The sequence below is a fragment of the Argopecten irradians genome, chromosome 15 (genome assembly GCF_041381155.1).
Source record: "Argopecten irradians isolate NY chromosome 15, Ai_NY, whole genome shotgun sequence".
Lineage (NCBI taxonomy): Eukaryota > Metazoa > Mollusca > Bivalvia > Pectinida > Pectinidae > Argopecten > Argopecten irradians.
In genome coordinates, this window is record NC_091148.1 from 16,153,883 (window position 1) to 16,177,335 (window position 23,453).

The window sequence follows — 23,453 nt, forward strand, 5'->3', positions numbered from 1 at the left end:
AATGACGCATCCGGACTGAAATAATCACATATAGAATGCACTAAAAATGAGTTGAAAATTCAATTGACCACTGCAGATATAGTATTTTATATTGATTTTAATTGGGCGGGAAGTCACCAGTCCAATCGGACTAGTTCATTACAATTAGCGCTAGACTGGCCGTAAAATTACTAGTCATGGGCATCGGACTAGTGCTTAAATTAAATAAAGTCGCAGGCTGCCATTTCGGACCCTAATAAAGTGGTCTTAATATGCAGGAGATATATAATTTTTTTTTATATTTTAGCAGTATTTTCTTACCTTGACGTAGGAACATATAGGTATACGTATCCCTGACGTTATTTCTAGCTGACACTTCCAAGCTGTTTGCTTAATTTGTCGACTCTGGAAATTGCTAAGGGCAGGCAGGGCCTCACTGCAAACAAATTCATTTAATACTCAATATTGTTAATATACACACACAAAAATATACTGTCGTTATATCCACTCCTGGACAATCCCATAGTAAAAGTGGAGGCAACAGAACAAAATGGGTAATTTAGTCCTTTAATGTACATCAAAACAGCCATATAGCGATACACTGTGGTTGAGTGTGTAACTATGAAATTGGGTGTCACTTTTTCTGTAATCTTCAAAGAAAGTCTTTGTATGCCTTTAATTGGTCCAAGTTTTTCTCTTCAACTGCTTCCAGATTTACTATGAGATAGTCAAGGGGTGGATATAATGTCAGTGATAGTAACCCCTGGATTATCAAGGATGAGTAATACTGGCTGGTCTTGAGCAACACTCTTGTGTTGCCTGAGGTTGTATTACATGGCTACCCATGAGATAAAGCCTTTAGACGTCACAGCGTCAACAAAATTACTATTAACTTGGTAGAAATTTTATTATTTTTCCCCAGAAACTATAGGCTTGGTTTATTTAATTATATACAAATAACGAAATTTGCGTTAAAAATAACAAGCAATTTTCATGTATGCAGAATTGGCTTGTAGTCAGGTTTTTTGGAATTAATTTCAAAATGGCAGAAAATCATAGTAGTAAAATTGCAATAAAATGTTGAGTTGTGAGAAAAATAATACTCTTTCATATGCAGATATGAATGATGGGGATTATTCTACTTTCTGGATCACAAGCCTCAGGATTTACAACATTTTGTAACCCTGGCCTTGGGAAGAATACCCCTATCCTTCATATCCACAAATGACAGAGTCTTATATTAATACGTACTTAAAACTGTAACACTCTCCATCGACTTCCTGTAGGATATGACGCAGCATGGCTTCTCCTGCTCTCTGTTGGGCCGTGCGCTCTTTACGATGACCATTAGACATTGTACTTGGTCCAGGTTTTTCACTGTCATTATCGTCATCATCGTCTAAGCTAGGTCCACTATAACAAACATCAAACAATAAAAATCACTAAAATGCTGCCTGTATCGCTCACCCTGTTTTTTGTTAGTAATTATCACAAGACTCAGACAATTAGAAAAATAAGCAAAATTGACTCCCAAAGTTTAATTTTGAATCACAACCATACAATGATGCTATTGATACCATACAAATATGCTATCCAATACATAGGTTCAGAGACAAAGTAATTTATATGAAAATAGTAGCCTAATTGACCTTTTGACCTCGCATCTATTGCCGTCTAAGGCCCCGGGGGTCAGCTCTATCAGTTGTACAATTTCAAATCCCAACCCTATAAGGATGCTACCATTGCATTATAAGTGCTCTTCCATTCTTAGTTGCAGAGAAGAAGTCGTTTATATGGAAATAGCTAAATTGACCCCTTTTGACCCCACCCTTCAGGCCCCCGGGGGGTCAGCCCCATCATTTGCAAAATTTTGAATCCAAACCCTATAAGGATGTAACCATTGCATTATGAGCGTAATCCCATGTTAAGTTGCAGAGAAAAAGTCATTTATATGGAAATTGACCACTTTTGACCCTGCCCCTCAGGCCCCCGGGGGGTCAGCCCTATCATTTGCACAATTTTGAATTCCCACACTATAAGGATACTACCATTGTATTATGGGTGCTATACCGTGCTTAGTTTCAGAGAAGAAGTCGTTTATAACGAAATAGCCAAATTGGCCACTTTCGACCCCGCCCCTCAGGCCCCCTGGGGGTCAGCCCCATCATTTGCACAATTTTGAATCCCCACCCTATAAAGATGCTACCATTGCATTATGGGTGCTATACCATGCTTAGTTTCAGAGAAGAAGTCGTTTATATGGAAATAGCCAAATTGGCCCCTTTTGACCCCGCCCCTCAGGCCCCCTGGGGGTCAGCCCCATCATTTGTAAAATTTTGAATCCCCATCCTATAAGGATGCTACCATTGCATTATGGGTGCTATCCCATGCTTGGTTTCAGAGAAGAAGTCGTTTATATGGAAATAGCCAAATTGAACCCTTTTGACCCCGCCCCTCAGGCCCCCCGGGGGTCAGCCACATCATTTGTACAATTTTGAATCCCCAACCTATAAAGATACTACCATTGCATTATGAGTGCTATCTCATGCTTAGTTTCAGAGAAGAAGTCGTTTATATGGAAATAGCCAAATTGACCCCATTTGACCCCGCCCCTCAGGCCCCCGGGGGTCAGCCCCATCATTTGTACAATTTTGAATCCCCACCCTATAAGGATGCTACCATTGCATTATGGGTGCTATCCCATGCTTGGTTTTAGAGAAGAAGTCGTTTATATGGAAATAGCCAAATTGACCCCTTTTGACCCCGCCCCTCAGGCCCCCGGGGGGTCAGCCACATCATTTGTACAATTTTTAATTCCTACCCTTTAACGATACTACCATTGCATTATGAGTGCTATCTCATGCTTAGTTTGAGAGAAGAAGTCTTTTATATGGAAATAGCCAAATTGACCCCATTTGACCCCGCCCCTCAGGCCCCCGGGGGGTCAGCCCCATCATTTGTACAATTTTGAATCCCCACCCTATAAGGATGCTACCATTGCATTATGGGTGCTATCCCATGCTTGGTTTCAGAGAAGAAGTCGTTTATATGGAAATAGCCAAATGGACCCCATTTGACCCCGCCCCTCAGGCCCCGGGGGGTCAGCCCCATCATTTGTACAATTTTGAATCCCCACCCTATAAGGATGCTACCATTGCATTATGGGTGCTATCCCATGCTTGGTTTCAGAGAAGAAGTCGTTTATATGGAAATAGCCAAATTGACCCCATTTGACCCCGCCCCTCAGGCCCCGGGGGGGTCAGCCCCATCATTTGTACAATTTTGAATCCCCACCCTATAAGGATGCTACCATTGCATTATGGGTGCTATCCCATGCTTGGTTTCAGAGAAGAAGTCGTTTATATGGAAATAGCCAAATGGACCCCATTTGACCCCGCCCCTCAGGCCCCCGGGAGGTCAGCCCCATCATTTGTACAATTTTGAATCCCCACCCTATAAGGATGCTACCATTGTATTATGGGTGCTATCCCATGCTTGGTTTCAGAGAAGAAGTCGTTTATATGGAAATAGCCAAATTGACCCCTTTTGCCCGCCCCTCAGGCCCCTGGGGGGTCAGCCCCATCATTTGTACAATTTTCAGTTAGTACCCATAAGGATGCTACCATTGCATTATGGGTGCTATCCCATGCTTGGTTTCAGAGAAGAAGTTGTTTATATGGAAATAGCCAAATTGACCCCTTTTGACCCCGCCCCTCAGGCCCCCGGGGGGTCAACCACATCATTTGTACAATTTTTAATTCCTACCCTTTAACGATACTACCATTGCATTATGAGTGCTATCTCATGCTTAGTTTCAGAGAAGAAGTCGTTTATATGGAAATAGCCAAATTGACCCCATTTGACCCCGCCCCTCAGGCCCCCGGGGGTCAGCCCCATCATTTGTACAATTTTGAATCCCCACCCTATAAGGATGCTACCATTGCATTATGGGTGCTATCCCATGCTTGGTTTCAGAGAAGAAGTCGTTTATATGGAAATAGCCAAATTGACCCCATTTGACCCCGCCCCTCAGGCCCCCCGGGGGGTCAGCCCCATCATTTGTACAATTTTGAATCCCCACCCTATAAGGATGCTACCATTGCATTATGGGTGCTATCCCATGCTTGGTTTCAGAGAAGAAGTCGTTTATATGGAAATAGCCAAATGGACCCCATTTGACCCCGCCCCTCAGGCCCCCGGGGGGTCAGCCCCATCATTTGTACAATTTTGAATCCCCACCCTATAAGGATGCTACCATTGCATTATGGGTGCTATCCCATGCTTGGTTTCAGAGAAGAAGTCGTTTATATGGAAATAGCCAAATTGACCCCTTTTGGCCCCGCCCCTGGGGGGTCAGCCCCATCATTTGTACAATTTTCAGTTAGTAGCCCAAATTTTGTTGAAAGGACCAGCGTTATACCAGCGAATATCATACGACGGAATCGGACGTCCATCCATACTTACGACGGACACGGACCATTCCATACTTACACGGACATCCCGGACGCCATGGCATACGCTACCATGTCCATCCATGACCATACTTCCATCACCTGATATCCCTGTCGCCATACTTAACATGAAATCCACATCCCCAACAATACTTACATGAACATCCCATCCCATACTTACATGACAGCGCATAAACATATTTACATGCCATTTGAGTCCAAATTTACATGACATCAATATCCATACAAAAACTTAAATGACATCCTGTCCATGCACATAATTTGAGATAGACAACGTCCATACAAAAGGACCCTTGGAGGTTTCCAAGACATAGGGGATATGATATCCCGCCCATACTTACATCCATTACCATATTACATGACCCATCCATACTTACATGACATCCCATCCACCATACTTACATGACATCCCATCCATACTTACATGACATCCCATCCATACTTACATGACATCCCATCCATACTTACATGACATCCCATCCATACTTACATGACATCCCATCCATACTTACATGAACATCCCATCCATACTTACATGACATCCCTTCCATACTTACATGACATCCCATCCATACTTACATGACATCCCATCCATACTTACATGACATCCCATCCATACTACATGACATCCCATCCATACTAACATGACATCCTGTCCATACTTACTTACATGACATCCATACATCCATACTAATCCTGTCCATACTTTCATGACATCCCATCCATACTTACATGACATCCCATCCATACTTACATGACATCCTGTCCATACTTACATGACATCCCCATCCATACTTACATGACATCCCATCCATACTTACATGACATCCCATCCATACTTACATATCCCATCCATACTTACATGACATGTCCCATCCATCCATACTTACATGACATTCCCCATCCATACTTACATGACATCCTGTCCATACTTACATGACATTCCATCCATACTTACATGACATCCTGGTCCATACTTACATGACATCCCATCCATACTTACATGACATCCTGTCCATACTTACATGACATCCTGTCCATACTTACATGACATCCCATCCATACTTACATGACATCCTGTCCATACTTACATGACATCCTGTCCATACTTACATGACATCCCATCCATACTTACATGACATCCCATCCATACTTACATGACATCCTGTCCATACCTTACATGACATCCCATCCATAATTACATGACATCCCATCCATACTTACATGACATCCATCCATCCATATCCTTACATGACATCCCATCCATACTTACATGACATCCCATCCATACTTACATGACATCCCATCCATACTTACATGACATCCCATCCATACTTACATGACATCCTGTCCATACTTACATGACATCCCATCCATACTTACATGACATCCTGTCCATACTTACATGACATCCTGTCCATACTTACATGACATCCCATCCATACTTACATGACATCCCATCCATACTTACATGACATCCCATCCATACTTACATGACATCCCGTCCATACTTACATGACATCCCATCCATACTTACATGACATCCCATCCATACTTACATGACATCCCATCCATACTTACATGACATCCTGTCCATACTTACATGACATCCCATCCATACTTACATGACATCCCATCCATACTTACATGACATCCCATCCATACTTACATGACATCCCATCCATACTTACATGACATCCCATCCATACTTACATGACATCCCATCCATACTTACATGACATCCCGTCCATACTTACATGACATCCCATCCATACTTACATGACATCCCATCCATACTTACATGACATCCCATCCATACTTACATGACATCCCATCCATACTTACATGACATCCTGTCCATACTTACATGACATCCCATCCATACTTACATGACATCCTGTCCATACTTACATGACATCCCATCCATACTTACATGACATCCCATCCATACTTACATGACATCCCATCCATACTTACATGACATCCCATCCATACTTACATGACATCCCCATCACATACTTACATGACATCCTGTCCATACTTACATGACATCCCGTCCATACTTACATGACATCCCATCCATACTTACATGACATCCCATCCATACTTACATGACATCCCATCCATACTTACATGACATCCCATCCATACTTACATGACATCCCATCCATACTTACATGACATCTGTCCATACTTACATGACATCCTGTCCATACTTACATGACATCCTGTCCATACTTACATGACATCCCATCCATACTTACATGACATCCCATCCATACTTACATGACATCCCATCCATACTTACATGACATCCTGTCCATACTTACATGACATCCCATCCATACTTACATGACATCCCATCCATACTTACATGACATCCCGTCCATACTTACATGACATCCCGTCCATACTTACATGACATCCCATCCATACTTACATGACATCCCATCCATACTTACATGACATCCCATCCATACTTACATGACATCCCATCCATACTTACATGACATCCCATCCATACTTACATGACATCCTGTCCATACTTACATGACATCCCATCCATACTTACATGACATCCCGTCCATACTTACATGACATCCCATCCATACTTACATGACATCCCATCCATACTTACATGACATCCTGTCCATACTTACATGACATCCTGTCCATACTTACATGACATCCTGTCCATACTTACATGACATCCTGTCCATACTTACATGACATCCCATCCATACTTACATGACATCCCATCCATACTTACATGACATCCCGTCCATACTTACATGACATCCCATCCATACTTACATGACATCCCATCCATACTTACATGACATCCCATCCATACTTTACATGACATCCCATCCATACTTACATCCATGACATCCCATCCATACTTACATGACATCCCATCCATACTTACATGACATCCCATCCATACTTACATGACATCCCATCCATACTTACATGACATCCCATCCATACTTACATGACATCCTGTCCATACTTACATGACATCCCATCCATACTTACATGACATCCCATCCATACTTACATGACATCCCATCCATACTTACATGACATCCCATCCATACTTACATGACATCCCGTCCATACTTACATGACATCCCATCCATACTTACATGACATCCCATCCATACTTACATGACATCCCATCCATACTTACATGACATCCCATCCATACTTACATGACATCTGTCCATACTTACATGACATCCCATCCATACTTACATGACATCCCATCCATACTTACATGACATCCCATCCATACTTACATGACATCCTGTCCATACTTACATGACATCCCATCCATACTTACATGACATCCCATCCATACTTACATGACATCCCATCCATACTTACATGACATCCCGTCCATACTTACATGACATCCATCCATACTTACATGACATCCCATCCATACTTACATGACATCCCGTCCATACTTACATGACATCCCATCCATACTTACATGACATCCCATCCATACTTACATGACATCCCATCCATACTTACATGACATCCCATCCATACTTACATGACATCCCATCCATACTTACATGACATCCCATCCATACTTACATGACATCCCATCCATACTTACATGACATCCCATCCATACTTTACATGACATCCCATCCATACTTACATGACATCCCATCCATAACTTACATGACATCCCATCCATACTTACATGACATCCCATCCATACTTACATGACATCCCATCCATACTTACATGACATCCCATCCATACTTACATGACATCCCATCCATACTTACATGACATCCCATCCATACTTACATGACATCCCATCCATACTTACATGACATCCCATCCATACTTACATGACATCCCATCCATACTTACATGACATCCCATCCATACTTACATGACATCCCGTCCATACTACATGACATCCCATCCATACTTACATACATGTCCATACTTACATGACATCCCATCCATACTTACATGACATCCCATCCATACTTACATGACATCCCTGTCCATACTTACATGACATCCCATCCATACTTACATGACATCCCATCCATACTTACATGACATCCCATCCATACTTACATGACATCCCATCCATACTTACATGACATCCCATCCATACTTACATGACATCCCATCCATACTTACATGACATCCCATCCATACTTACATGACATCCCATCCATACTTACATGACATCCCATCCATACTTACATGACATCCCATCCATACTTACATGACATCCTGTCCATACTTACATGACATCCCATCCATACTTACATGACATCCTGTCCATACTTACATGACATCCCATCCATACTTACATGACATCCCATCCATACTGTACATGACATCCTGTCCATACTTACATGACATCCCATCCATACTTACATGACATCCCATCCATACTTACATGACATCCCATCCATACTTACATGACATCCCATCCATACTTACATGACATCCCATCCATACTTACATGACATCCCGTCCATACTTACATGACATCCCATCCATACTTACATGACATCCCATCCATACTTACATGACATCCCTGTCCATACTTACATGACATCCCATCCATACTTACATGACATCCTGTCCATACTTACATGACATCCCATCCATACTTACATGACATCCCATCCATACTTACATGACATCCCATCCATACTTACATGACATCCCTGTCCATACTTACATGACATCCCATCCATACTTACATGACATCCCATCCATACTTACATGACATCCCATCCATACTTACATGACATCCCATCCATACTTACATGACATCCCATCCATACTTACATGACATCCCATCCATACTTACATGACATCCCATCCATACTTACATGACATCCCGTCCATACAATACATGACATCCCCATCCATACTTACATGACATCCCATCCATACTTACATGACATCCCATCCCATACTTACATGACATCCCATTCCATACTTACATGACATCCCATCCATACTTACATGACATCCCATCCATACTTACATGACATCCCATCCATACTTACATGATATCCCTGTCCATACTTACATGACATCCTGTCCATACTTACATGACATCCCTCCATACTTACATGACATCCCATCCATACTTACATGACATCCCATCCATACTAACATAACATCCTGTCCATACTTACATGACATCCCATCCATACTTACATGACATCCCAGTCCATACTTACATGACATCCCGTCCATACTTACATGACATCCCATCCATACTTACATGACATCCCTGCCATACTTACATGACATCCCATCCATACTTACATGACATCCCATCCATACTTACATGACATCCCATCCATACTTACATGACATCCCATCCATACTTACATGACATCCCATCCATACTTACATAACATCCCGATCCATACTTACATGACATCCCATCCATACTTACATGACATCCCATCCATACTTACATGACAACCCATCCATACTTACCATGACATCCCATCCATACTTACATGACATCCAATCCATACTTACATGACATCCCATCCATACTTACATGACATCCCATCCATACTTACATGACATCCCATCCATACTTACATGAACATCCCATCCATACTTACATGACATCCCATCCAAACTTACATGACATCCCATCCATACTTACATGACATCCCATCCATACTTACATGACATCCCATCCATACTTACATGACATCCCATCCATACTTACATGACATCCCATCCATACTTTACATGACATCCCATCCATACTTACATGACATCCCATCCATACTTACATGACATCCCATCCATACTTACATGACATCCTGTCCATACTTACATGACATCCCATCCATCCATACATACATCGACATCCCATCCATCCATACTTACATGACATCCCCTCCATACTTACAAGACATCCCATCCATACTTACAATGACATCCCATCCATACTTACATGACACCCATCCATACTTACAAGACAATCCCATCCATACTTACATGACATCCCATCCATACTTACATGACATCCATCCATACTTACAGATGACATCCCATCCATATCTGACATACTAAATTACATCCCATCCATACTTACATGACATCCCATCCATACTTACATGACATCCTGTCCATACTTACATGACATCCCATCCATACTTACAGACATCCCATCCATACTTACATGACATCCCATCCATACTTACATGACACATCCCATCCATACTTACATGACATCCCATGTCCATACTTACATGACATCCCATCCATACTTTACATGACCATCCCATCCATACTTACATGACATCCCATCCATACTTACATGACATCCCATCACCTAAAGTTTCCCCCCTTCTGAATCAATTAAAACCCCTTTAGACCAATTTTCATTGAGATCTGAAATGAACCCCAACACAGGAAGTGGGCCAGCAGCCATCTTGAAATACCAAACTTTTTACGAAAATGTTTTGCATGTTGTTCGGCATCAATTAAAACCCCTATAGACCAATTTTCATAAGATCAGAGACTGAAACCTTAAAACAGGAAGTGGGCCAGCGGCCATCTTGGAATACAATACATCTTTACGAAAATGTTTGCACGTTGTTCGGCATCAATTAAAAAAACCCCTATAACCAATTTTCTTTGAGATCAGAGAGTGAAACCTGAAAACAGGAAGTGGGCCAGCTAAAATTAAGAAAATTTGCCCTTTTGGGGGCCCCACCCCTCAGCCCCTAGAGGTCGGACCAGGCTCATTTATATAAAATATGATTGTCCTTCCCCAATGATGTTTAACACCAAATATAAATGAAATCCATCCAAGGATGAAGGAGGAGTAGGATTTTAAAGCTTAAAATAAGAAAGTTTGCCCTTTTGGGGCCCCATCCCCTCAGCCCCTAGGAGTCGGACCCAGGCTCATTTATATAAAAACATGATTGTCCTTGCCCAATGATGTTTCACACTAAATATAAATGAAATCCATCCAAGGATGAAGGAGGAGTAGAATTTTAAAGCTTAAAATAAGATAAATTTGCCCTTTTGGGGCCCCACCCCTCAGCCCCTAGGGGTCAGACCTATCTCAAATTATATAAAATATGAAATGTCCTTACCTAATGATGTTTTTCACACTAAATATGGATGAAATCCATCCAAGGAGGAAGGAGGAGTATGAATTTAAAGCTAAAATAAGAAAATTTGCCCTTTTGGGGCACAACCCCTCAGCCCCTAGGGGGTCGGACCAGGCTCATTTATATAAAATATGATTTTCCTTCCCCAATGATGTTTCAAACCAAATATGGATGAAATCCATCCAAGGATAAGGAGGAGTAGGATTTTAAAGCTAAAATTAAGAAAATTTGCCCGTTTGGGGCCTCGCCCCTCTTGACCCTAGGGGTCGGACCAGGGCTCATTTATATAAAAATATGATTGTCCTTCCCTAATGAAGTTTCACACAAGGATGTAAGGAGGAGTAGGATTTTAAAGCTAAAGTTAAGAAAATTTGCCCTTTTGGTGCCGCCACCTCTCAGCCCTAGGGGTCGGACCAGGCTCATTTATATAAAATATGATTGTCCTTCCCTAATGAAGTTTCACACCAAATATGGATGAAATCCATCCAAGGAGGAAGGAGGAGTAGGAATTTAAAGCTAAAATAAGAAAATTTGCCCTTTTGGAGCCCCACCCCTCAGAAGCCCCTAGGGGTCGGACCAGGCTCATTTATATAAAATATGATTGTCCTTCCCCAATGATGTTTTTCAAACCAAATATGGATGAAATCCATCCAAGGATGAAGGAGGAGTAGGATTTTTAAAGCTAAAATTAAGAAAATTTGCCCTTTTGGGGCCCCCGCCCCTCTGACCCCAGGGGTCGGACCAGGCTCATTATATATAAAATATGATTTTCCTTCCCTAGATGAAGTTTCACACCAAATATGGATGAAATCCATCCAAGGATAAAGGAGGAGTATTGGATTTTAAAGCTAAAATTAAGAAATTTGCCCTTTTGAGGCCCTGCCCCTCTGACCCTAGGGGTCCGACCAAGCTCATTTATATAAAATATGATTGTCCTTCCCTAATGAAGTGTCACACCAAATATGGATGAAATCCATCAAAGGATGAAGGAGGAGTAGGATTTTAAAGCTTAAAATAAGAAAATTTGCCCTTTTTTGCCGCACCTCTCAGCCCCTAGGGGTCAGACCAGGCTCATTTATATAAAATATGATTGTCCTTCCCAATGATGTTTCAAACCAAATATAGATGAAATCCATCCAAGGATGAAGGAGGAGTAGGATTTTAAAGCTTAAAAAATAAGAAAATTTTGCCCTTTTGTGCCCCACCTCTCAGCCCCTAGGGGTCGGACCAGGCTCATTTATATAAAATATGATTGTCCAATGCTTATATTTACATTATCAACTCATTTTAGGGTTTCTGCATTAACATTGTTTAAGCTAGACAAGGAAAACTGTTTATCAACGATGACTTAATACACAAGATGGAACAGCCATTTTGACGGTGATCAGTTGACGTCACCACATTAACACTAGTGACATCATTTGAGTGTCAGTTGTGACAAGTAAATGTAAATATATATAAAAGGACTCCAGCTTTTCCCTTTATAATTGTATTCAACTCTGTATATTTGAATCACATTACACGACTTCTGCTTATTTGTATAAAAAAATCTAAAAATAAAATCTGCCATGTTTAAGTTTTGCAATGTATTTCCGAAAACATCTCATAACAATTGAGTTACCTCCCTTGCGAGTTTTCCAAGCTGGAGTAGGTTGCGATAGAAACGTTTTCAGAGGAACCAGAGTGCAGAGAGGCTGTAGAATTGGAGTCATATTACAGAGTTATCTGCCCTTAGGGGTAGGTATCCACTGTGATGTCATTTTTTGTGAAGCATGTAACACTCGCAAGCTGCTGATGTCATACTCAAAACCTACCCGCTAAGGCAGATAACTCTGTAATATGCTCATACAAATTTCTAAAAACATATGGTCTTTCACTTTCACAGCATGATAAGGATACAATCTGCGGAAATGTTGCTCGCTTGAATGTCATTCTGGATAATGTTGAGCAGGTCAAAATCTGCCACGCCTAGGGGGCGTAGGATAGTGATGTTCTCATAACTGTCACCGTCAGCTAAAGGGTTATCTGTGTCCGCTGTCCCAAACAATATCACAGCAATTTCATCTTTAGACTCTGCAAATACCTTTCAAACAAAGAAGGCAGTCAGAAAAAGATATTATTTTCTCATTTTATATCTAGGTAAATTAATACAATGGTTTGTTAGCGATATTTTTTTTTATATCAGTTTTCTATTTATTTTTTTACATTTTCAAATTACATCACATATAATTGTTTATGATTGTAAATTATTTAATTATCAGAATTCCCGGAATTCGTAATAACTGGATTTGACTGTACATCACATTAACTCAGTTGCTGATAGACGTTTTACCTTCACTGATCAATATATATATATATAGCAGTCACTTTAATTATAGACATAAACCTTACACACAACACATCGTATTATAGAGGTACTGTCCATCAATTAAAAATAAACTAAATTAACTTATTCACTCCTGAAAATTCAAAATGAACTGTTCCAACATTTGAAGTAAGTGAATCCCCATGTATTGGGGGTGAATTAGCCAACTTATAGCATATAACCAAGCAAACAATAATTTCAAGCTTTAAATCTACCTTTCTCTGGACTATCATAGTCATAGCCTCAATGGCCGTCTGTAGTGAAGTTGTCTCCCCTGCCGGGGCCTGGTTCATGGACGGCCCGACATCCACCACAATGGCAATGGCTTCCTGCAAATTTAAACAATGTTTTGAAATTATTGTACAAGAATTTCTAACTGTTACAAAACGTGATTATTTGTGAATTTATCTACATGTATTCCTAAAACATAATGTAAAAATTTGTGTTAAACTTAAAAGACGAAGTTTAAAACTGATTTTCATAAAACTAACATAAAATTAAATGACTGCATAATATGTGAAAATGGTGGTTTTATTTTCTTTTGATTTCAAATCACATACAAAGGGGCCTTATACAATTAATTAAGTATACTGGTTTAATAGTAATTTGTATGTCATAAAAGTAAATAACCAAAGTGTCAATGCATGTATGTGGACGGATAACCATGCCTAAAACTCAGCTTCTAAAATAAAACTTCCTATCACTCCATTTGTAGTTCTAATGGTTCTTGAAGCTCTGCCATCTATTAGCAGGAACACTTCTCTTTTGATCTCCTCAGAAGATAATTAATAATCGCAAGCAAATCAAATTTGCCTTATTTACAGTAACACTATGACCGCCACAAAATAATTAACTTCAATACCTGTTGTTTGAATGTAGCTAGGATTTATGTTATCTTTCATTATACATCAATCATGATCTTCCATTTGTTTACACATGACTAAACATACCACACAAGCTAGTTGAAGTTTGCTGGTGCACTACACGGGGCGAATCCATAAGCGCCATCAGCTCGTTTTCTATTGCTGCCATGGAAATCTAAAAAAATCCAATATATACAATATACAAAAGTCCATTAGTATACAACATGTCAATTTTTCACCATTTTAGAATTGTCTGAACTATTTCATCAATTTACAGTTGATAATGATATGTACGTGTTACGTCACTGAACTTTTTACATAATTTTAATTCGAAACAATCCACAATGATAAGACAACACGTGGTAACGAGCGATCAGAGCTTGTGCTATACTTGTTTGTTAAAAACATATCATCATCCGAATAATTATATTATTGATCAATTATTTCTCTTGTTCATGTTTATTTATGCATTTTAATATCACTGGACAGTTGACCAACATTAACATACCGCGTGTGAACTTCCAGCAATCACATTTCCTGGTGCTGATGTGGATCTGTGTGAACTTTCCACATCAGAATAATAAATCTCAGTTGATGATGCCACCAGAGAGGCATTCAGTATCGCAATGGATGATCTACTCGATGCCGAGGATCTTGGAGTCAAAATTACCTGAAGAGTCAAACATTCAATATCTTATTACATGTATTGTGAAACATATACCACATCCGTTTTTTTCAGAAGTGGTAAGGTAAAACGCCATCTTCAAACATTTTGAAAATAACAACAACATCAATTTACAGTTTATAACGTGGAATTGTCACATTAATGTATTTTTTTTATTTTGAAACTATGCATAGATATATATATATACGAAAACACATAGCAGCAAACAACAAGGCTTGAGCTATACAATACTTATCTGTGAAAACCATATAATCCTCCGAATTTAATTAATTCATAGACTTCGGAATACTTTGCATTTTTGATTAAATGGTTTTGTTTCAGTTTTTGTAATTTTACTGAACAGTTGACCACCATTAACATACCGAGTGGGGATTTCCAGTAATCACATAATTTCCTGATGCTGATGTGGATCTGTGAGAACTATAACTTTCCACATCAGAATAATGAAGATCACTGGAAGAAGCCACCATAGAGGAACTTGATAAAACAAAGGATGATCTACTCGATGGCGATGATCTTGGGGTCGTAATTACCTGAAGAAGCAAGCATTCATACAAAACAACAGATTTTGTCATTCATCCCACCTCTTTTTAAGTTAATTTAATGCATTACTGTAAGCAATCACATTATTATGATATTGCTTTTATCTCCTTTGATTTTTCTTATAAACATCTTGGTTAAACGTTTGCCGTTTTCGCTTTTGTCTAAATACTAAAAATATGACTAAATTGCAGCGAATTTGCTATGAAATTATAAATACGCGGGGCGTACTTATCTTATTAATTGACCTACATTACATTTGTTCCGAGAAGATTAATAATACTTACGGAATAGGGACTTGTAGACAAAACACTGCTGGCTGCAGATAATGATGTTAAACTGTCTACACCAACCAAAGAACTGCCTTCAGAGTACACAACACTTGTTTCATCAGATATCTCTGGTGCAATGTTCACCTGGAAAAATAAAAATGGTCAACATCCTGTTTTTACCGGTTTTTAAGTTTATATAAATTGGAAAAACAAATAAAATTATATTTTCTTATCAACGGATACAGGTTAAGAATCACATTAGGCTATATCAGAAGCGCGAAAGTTTTAAAATTTCAATTTGCATAATTTATCTTTGGAAAAAAAATGAAATATTTCAGCTGTACCTCTCGTGGTGAAAAACTCGGACTAAACATCCATGGTTCAATAAGAACAGACTGGCTTCCTTCTTCGTCTCTCTAAAGAAATTAATCAGTATTTCTTTTAATATGGTATATTTGACAATTTACTTACCAAACAGCTCATTTGATATCCATGCACAGCGTATTTTTTATAGGTAATAGCTATATATATATAGTATCTTTAGATAACAATACTGAAGTTCTTTGAATTTGAAATATCTATCATTACTCGTTTGAAAATTATATCTTCAATACGCTGATTCATTATACATATACACAAACAAAAATATTTCAGCTCTACCTGTCGTGGTGAACAACTTAGACCAAACATCCACGGTTCAATTAATACAGACGGTCTCAGTCGTCTTGCTTCATCAAGGCTTTGGAAATCCAGAGCAAGTGCAATGAGATTTTCTTCATCCAACATTGATGGTAACCGGGGGACGTCCCCAAATGTACCGGGTCCAAGAAGATCGTGAACTATGTTTCTCTGGAAAGAATAATTTATCTTTTGTTTTAGCATCATATTTTTGACGATTTGCAGACAGTAATAGAAAAAGTAATGAACGAGAAACCTGTACAATAACAATATGTAATACAGAAAATAGATACTCGTTATATAAACATAGTGTTTACCTGTACAGGTGTGGGCTTGCAGGTCATCACAAGGAACTTTTCTTGTATCATGTTTCTCCGGAATGTCTGTGAAACAGATGGACAATCTTGATTACGTGTTTTATTCTAATAATGAGTGACTAAATTGAGATTTTTTAGTGAACTTGTTTGTCAGACAAATTTTAGCATGTGCATTCTTAAGGTAAAAACAAATTGCATACATTATGTTGAAATTTGCTTTTTTTTTTACAAAATACTCCATCTTTTACAATTCGAAAAGATACTGAACTTTACGTTAACAAATGTTTCTCAAACCTAAAGAAACCCTGGCTAGACACCAGTATGATAACAAGGGTTCTAGAGTTAAGGTAACTCTTCTCTATTTCAGATACAGTAAAACCTTTGTGAGCGACCACCTCTGTACAAATGTATTAAGATCACAAACACACTAACAACAGTTCTTGTGGTCCAAAATGACCAATTTCAACACAACTTGGCCTGTGCAGAAAGACCACTGGCTCTAAAGACATTGACTCATGGTTGTATTTTATAGACAAAACTGTTAAACTTAACTCAGTTTTATATCAGGATTCGTGCTTACCTTGCTTCTGTTGACTGCTCTTGAGTCTGACCTTGGGTCAAGCACGAGACTTCCAAGGTCAAGTGGTGCCGGATATTTTGACGGTTGACACACGGACACCATGACCCTCTTTTGTATCCATCCTGGTCTCGGACTGCATTGCTTTTGGCTTGGTATAACATTCTGTTACAAAAAACGTATTGTCTCAATGAAGCGATAATGTTAGAAAATTGAATATAGTTAATGAAGGAATGGAAAGCATGTACATGTTTGTACAGTTATGGGATCACAAATGCTACACTGTTTGCGGTGTTTCAACGATGAGCGATTTGTGCGGTTTGGATCGTGTGCGCACATAATATCGTACAGATCGCATCTTTATGCGTTTCGTACCGCACACCATACACCGCAGATTTTGGGACGTTAGCAGTCGGAAATAGAGAACCATGTAAGTCGCCGGTTTAAAGAGAAATGGATGGGTTTTTTACATAATAGAATGCTTGCTGAGTAGTCATGATGATGTTTAGCTATATAGGTACTGCACGGACAAAAGTTCGTCTACGTGATACTTTGTAAGCTTTGAATAAAACCCAACCAACATATGCTTACGATGCATACTCAATTTCCTTTTGCAATTTCTTATGCGTCAACAACAATCGCTCTCGCACAGAAGCCGTTTCCATCGCTCATCCTGCATGCACGATATAGCCGTACCGACAACATCGCACAGACTTCATGCGCACACCGCACTTCGTGTAACGTTGTGCGTTCACACAAATTTAACAATTATCTAAAAATAATTCGAATTACAAGGCAACAGCCTACCTAGTCTGAATACTTTGACAATTCATATTGTTTAATAAAAACGTCTCATCTCAACAGTATTAAAACAAAGGTCAAAACGCACACTCCTTGGCGTAAACCTTATTTCCTGGTTACGACATATATGAGCATTGTAGTATCTAATCGGACTAGACCACACAGTGTGAAAACATGTTCAGGGACCGTAGGAAGCGTTGGTGCAGGGGTTGCACAATGATATGACGACACAATTATCACAAGTATCATTTATAAATGCAGGTTACTTTAAATCGAAAAAAAAATTCATGGTAAGAACTCTTTAAAATTGCATTAAAATACATTGTAAAAAGGCGGTCAACTCAAGCCATTCTAAATCTATTTTTTTTTCCCGTGGGGAGACCCGCCTGTTACCCCCAAACAACCACAATCTCGCGCCTTCGGGTGCTCGCAAAGTCATCAAAGTAGCATCGCAGAACACTCATACTTAGTCATTCTAGAAATCGTAAGGTTTTTTCCCGGGGGTATGACCCCCGACCCCAAACACCGATAAACTCGTTCTTTCGGGCAATCACAAAATCTCATCAAAATATATTTTTCCGATGTCGAACCCCAAGACCCCAAAATCTCGCCCCTTCGGCGCTCCCACGCAAAGTTTGGCAAAGTTTGCTTAAGTTCCGTTAAGAATCGCTTATTATCGAACCTAAATAAACTATAAATTGGTGTAGCACAGGATATATGATTTTAATGTTTTTCGGATGAAAATAGATAAATAAAGTCAATGTATAGTTGTGTTGTTGAATTAATCTCCTCCTGATGAGGTGACGTCGCGAGGAGGTTGGTGGTTACAATAATAATGATGACCTTTTGCTCCCATTACGTTTTCAACTATCCTACCCCACTGATTGTTTATGAACAAACACGCTAGCAACCCATATTTAACGTGATAACGATTTGTTAACTTTGATTTCCAGTCAAAAGGTCAGATTACACAATTCGTCTGTTCAACATCCCAGACCTTGGTGAGAATAAAGACTAAGTTACCTGCATGTACAGTGGATGTTAACTTGCAATATATGTGTATAACTGAACTATTATTATAACGAAGTGATTACTTCTGGTCCCCAGAGATAGGTTCGTTGTAACCGGGTTTTAGTATACTTCTTTTAAGAAACAAGCTTATACACTCTCAAATGTTTCAATGAACAACGATCGATAACTCGAAGTACAGCCGGAAACATTGATAAATACTAGTAAACAGGTCTAGGTATGTATTAAAATTGTTCATCGGATATATACGGACAGTTTTTCTGTACCTCTTTGAATTCAAAAAGGAAGTTCTTAATTAAATAGCTGCTTCATATAATTAGCATTTATAGATTTTTATCATGAATAAAAAATTCAGTAATTTTATTATTATGAATTATAATTAATAGTACAATAGCACAGCCAAATAATATTCTTGTTTTTAATGTTAATTATCGCGTTTCAGTGCGCAATTAACATGTCTTCGAAATAATTTGAAACACAATGAATAGTAACAAAGTAACTACATCAATATTAGACAAGTTACAAAAACAAATTAAAAACATTCATTCGTACACCAGTTTTTAACAAGTAACTTACCTTATATCGTCTTTGAATTTCGCACGGTGAAATTCTGTTAATGTTGTTTCGATTAAATTTCCGTTGCTGCGCTCAACTGATAGACGAACGTCAACATGCTTCATTCTTGTTTCTTAAAATGTGCGTTCTATGTCTTCCATATACAGGCATCCTTTTTGTTGTTATGCATTCGGCCTAAACTTTTGAACGTCACGATTAACTTTAATTAGCTGTCACGCGCATATAAGTGTCACGATGGTTACATCACAGGTATATAGTTCTTGTCGTTCACATATGGTAGCTGACTGATAATTTTGTGCCGGCTGACTAATGTCTTATTTATATTGTTTCACGAGCAAACAGAGAAATTTAAAATGCACAATCCATAAATCCTATTGTTATTGTATATGGTCTAAGCATGACGGAACAGCATGTTTCATAGTGATACGTTATATTATGTTGACAACATGTATTGTCTTCGTGCATTTCTGTATCACGTATCGAGAGAATATGTTGAACACGCAATAAGTTACTAGTTTAAACGTTATGAATTAATATGCTTATTTTCAATTGGGGTTGTATTACAATAAATTTGCAAGTAATACAATTGACGGCGTAGGTTGAGATTCTCATTCCAAGTCAATTTGTTGCCAAACGGGGATTATAGTCACCTGCTATAGCAGATATATCAGATAAAATAGTAAATACACCATGGCATAAATCCTACGCGAGTAGAGAAAATAGATCTGCCGAATTTTTGCAATGTTACTCCGCTTTTTATCAATGCACACAGGTCTAAAAACTAACACGATGATCACGTGATTATAGAAATTAACAATAGAAAAAATACAAATACTAAAATAATATTAATAGAGCGGAGACTATCGAGGTCTCCCACAGCGGTTTGTTCAGAGGCGTTTGGCTCTAAAGACATTTTTCTTTCTCTCCATGACACGAGTATTATTTATATATGTCTATAGTAGAGCCAAACGCCTGTGGTTTGTTTTTAATTTTTGGAGGCAATGAGAAGATAAGAAGCGAGGTAACTCTAGCATACTAAATGGGATCCTTTCACTTTTTGCTGAATTACGTCCCTTTGAACAGAAGTGTATAGGCGGGTAAAAAGTACAGTTGGACTTACATGTGTATTAAACTTAGTTTTAATGAAATATGAATGGATAGAATTATTTAGCTATTTTCTATAATACAACAGACTAAAAAACATATTTAATGTCTTCATGTGTTGGGTGTTTTGGTCGTATTTTCATAAACATATATATACATAGAGATTGGCAACTCCTCCATTTCTACGAATCGGCAGATGTACCTCTGTATGTGCATGGGGGGTGTTAAGATAAAACTCTAAATAGTTGAATATAGTAAGAATAACTTTGATATGTTGCAAAAGTTCAGTAATTTTCAGATGTGCTTAGTTTGAGTACGATTTTGGATAGAAAAAAAGTAATATTTTAACTTATTTATTAATAAAATAAAACGCACTTCCGGTTTTTTTGAATGCCTGATTTTTTCGAAAAACCAGGAAAATTTGCTTATTTTCATGCTTTCAAAAATCGTAATTAAATAACACAGTCAATCGGGAAAAAACTGAATCACATCAAACCATGATATTATGTTTTAACTTTTGTGTTGATGCTAAAAAATATCATGTTTAAAATAATACACTTAAAAGAAGTTAGCCAAGGCAAAATGCCTATAAACCGGAGGTCCCTCTGCCTGTCAACAAAGACAAAGAAGCGGAGTTTCCAATCTCTATGTAATATATGTTTCTGGTAATTTTGAATCTTAAAATTGTCAAACAATTATAATGATTGTGTCCTTTGGAGAATCTGGAGAGACAATACCCTGAATCTGTCAATCAGCCACAACAAACTTGCATTAAACTTTTAGCGGGTGCTTGTTTGAAGTCACGTTCAGATATTTTGTTTAGCAAAATAAAGATAAATGATTTCCCGATTTGGAGCTATCCAAATATGATAGTAATGAATATATATTTAAATGATTGGATGACAAAAAAAACTGAAATCGAAACAAACCAAACCAAGAAAATAAAATTAAAAAAAAAAATAAGTGAAGAGTGAATAAATACAATTAATAGATAACTATATAAACTAAATTAAATAACATTACATTATTTTGAGGAATTTGGGGGTGTTTTTTACTACAAGATTGTCATGAAAATCGACGGTATATACACTGTAGATCGAAACACAGAACAATGCTTTAAACCGGAAGATCATATGATCTGCTTGACACACGTACCCTAGTGCTACGAATGTCGGATACATGTATATAATTGATTAATGCTTTCAATGAAATATATCATACAAGGAGAAACATGAGTTATTTGCCAATTATTAAAGAAATAGTTAATGTTTTCAAGGTTATAAGCAGAAGAAGACTGATGGTCTTAGGTCACCACCCTGAGGAACTCGGCCGTTCAGACATATGTGAGTTTACAAGTGTAGTATAATAGCTACAGTAATATCAACTTATTAAATAATTGATATGCTAAATATCCCCTTAGCCAATGAGAACTGTGGAAACATATCTAAATATTTCCAGATACTGAGGACACGTGCACTGCATACGAAGTAGCAGATTTCGAAAAGTTTTGAAATATGATCATTTTCACACACAAATGACTATGATATTAGGTGTCCACGCGTCCTTGTAATTTTCCAGCTAGACTCAGAATGGTCATTTCCTTACACGTGTAGACTCTACGTAAACATCACATCATGACAACAAAATACATAAAAAAATGAATGAAAAACGAGTTCACACGTGGGTTTCTGACAGTATTATTATGTACATAGATTGTGGTCTTTGGTTTCAAAACAATGATGAAAAAAAATAATCAGAAAAAAAAAACTAGAATGAAATTAACATTTTTTTGTCACTATTTATGAATCACTTTAAAAATCATTATCACATAGGCTATTCCATGAAGCAACAACTTTAAATAAAAACTCATTTCACGACAGCTGTTAGATTTATTTTCTTTTAATTCTTGTTGAGAGGGTGTCATTTATCTATAAATGATATATTCTGTGTATTACATGTTTCTTTACTTAGTTTTAATGCTTTAAAATATATCGTTACCAGACCCTGAGCCTTAATCAGCTGACCATGTTTAAACCTGTGTGGA

General features: G+C 38.3%; 2 protein-coding genes across 2 annotated transcripts in view; both read right to left on the reverse strand.

The window, feature by feature from the left end:
- Positions 1-14,883, reverse strand: part of LOC138308625 (X-ray repair cross-complementing protein 5-like) — a 28,156-nt gene extending 13,273 nt beyond the window's left edge. The window contains exons 1-6 of the mRNA XM_069249667.1: positions 14,875-14,883; positions 14,183-14,296; positions 13,502-13,685; positions 13,224-13,296; positions 1,231-1,392; positions 301-415 (exon numbers count right to left, since the gene is read on the reverse strand). Coding sequence (XP_069105768.1) covers positions 301-415; positions 1,231-1,392; positions 13,224-13,296; positions 13,502-13,685; positions 14,183-14,296; positions 14,875-14,883 — 657 coding nt within the window. The remainder of the gene's footprint in view (positions 1-300; positions 416-1,230; positions 1,393-13,223; positions 13,297-13,501; positions 13,686-14,182; positions 14,297-14,874) is intronic.
- Positions 14,884-14,974: 91 nt separating this feature from the next.
- Positions 14,975-18,308, reverse strand: LOC138309725 (uncharacterized). Its single transcript, XM_069250943.1, has 7 exons — positions 17,903-18,308; positions 17,323-17,388; positions 16,988-17,176; positions 16,672-16,743; positions 16,343-16,471; positions 15,878-16,048; positions 14,975-15,500 (listed from the first exon to the last, which is right to left on the reverse strand). Exons 1-7 carry the CDS (start codon positions 18,002-18,004, stop codon positions 15,330-15,332), a joined length of 900 nt encoding a protein of 299 aa, XP_069107044.1. The 5' UTR covers positions 18,005-18,308; the 3' UTR covers positions 14,975-15,329.
- Positions 18,309-23,453: the final 5,145 nt, after the last annotated feature.

Coding starts and splice junctions, on each gene's coding strand:
- LOC138309725 (XM_069250943.1), bottom strand. CDS start 18,004: ATGGTGTCCGTGTGTCAACCGTCAAAATATCCGGCACCACTTGACCTT. Junction 17,177..17,322: donor GCAAGCCCACACCTGTACAG/GTAAACACTATG, acceptor TATTCTTTCCAG/AGAAACATAGTTCACGATCT. Junction 16,049..16,342: donor TGTCTACAAGTCCCTATTCC/GTAAGTATTATT, acceptor TTGCTTCTTCAG/GTAATTACGACCCCAAGATC.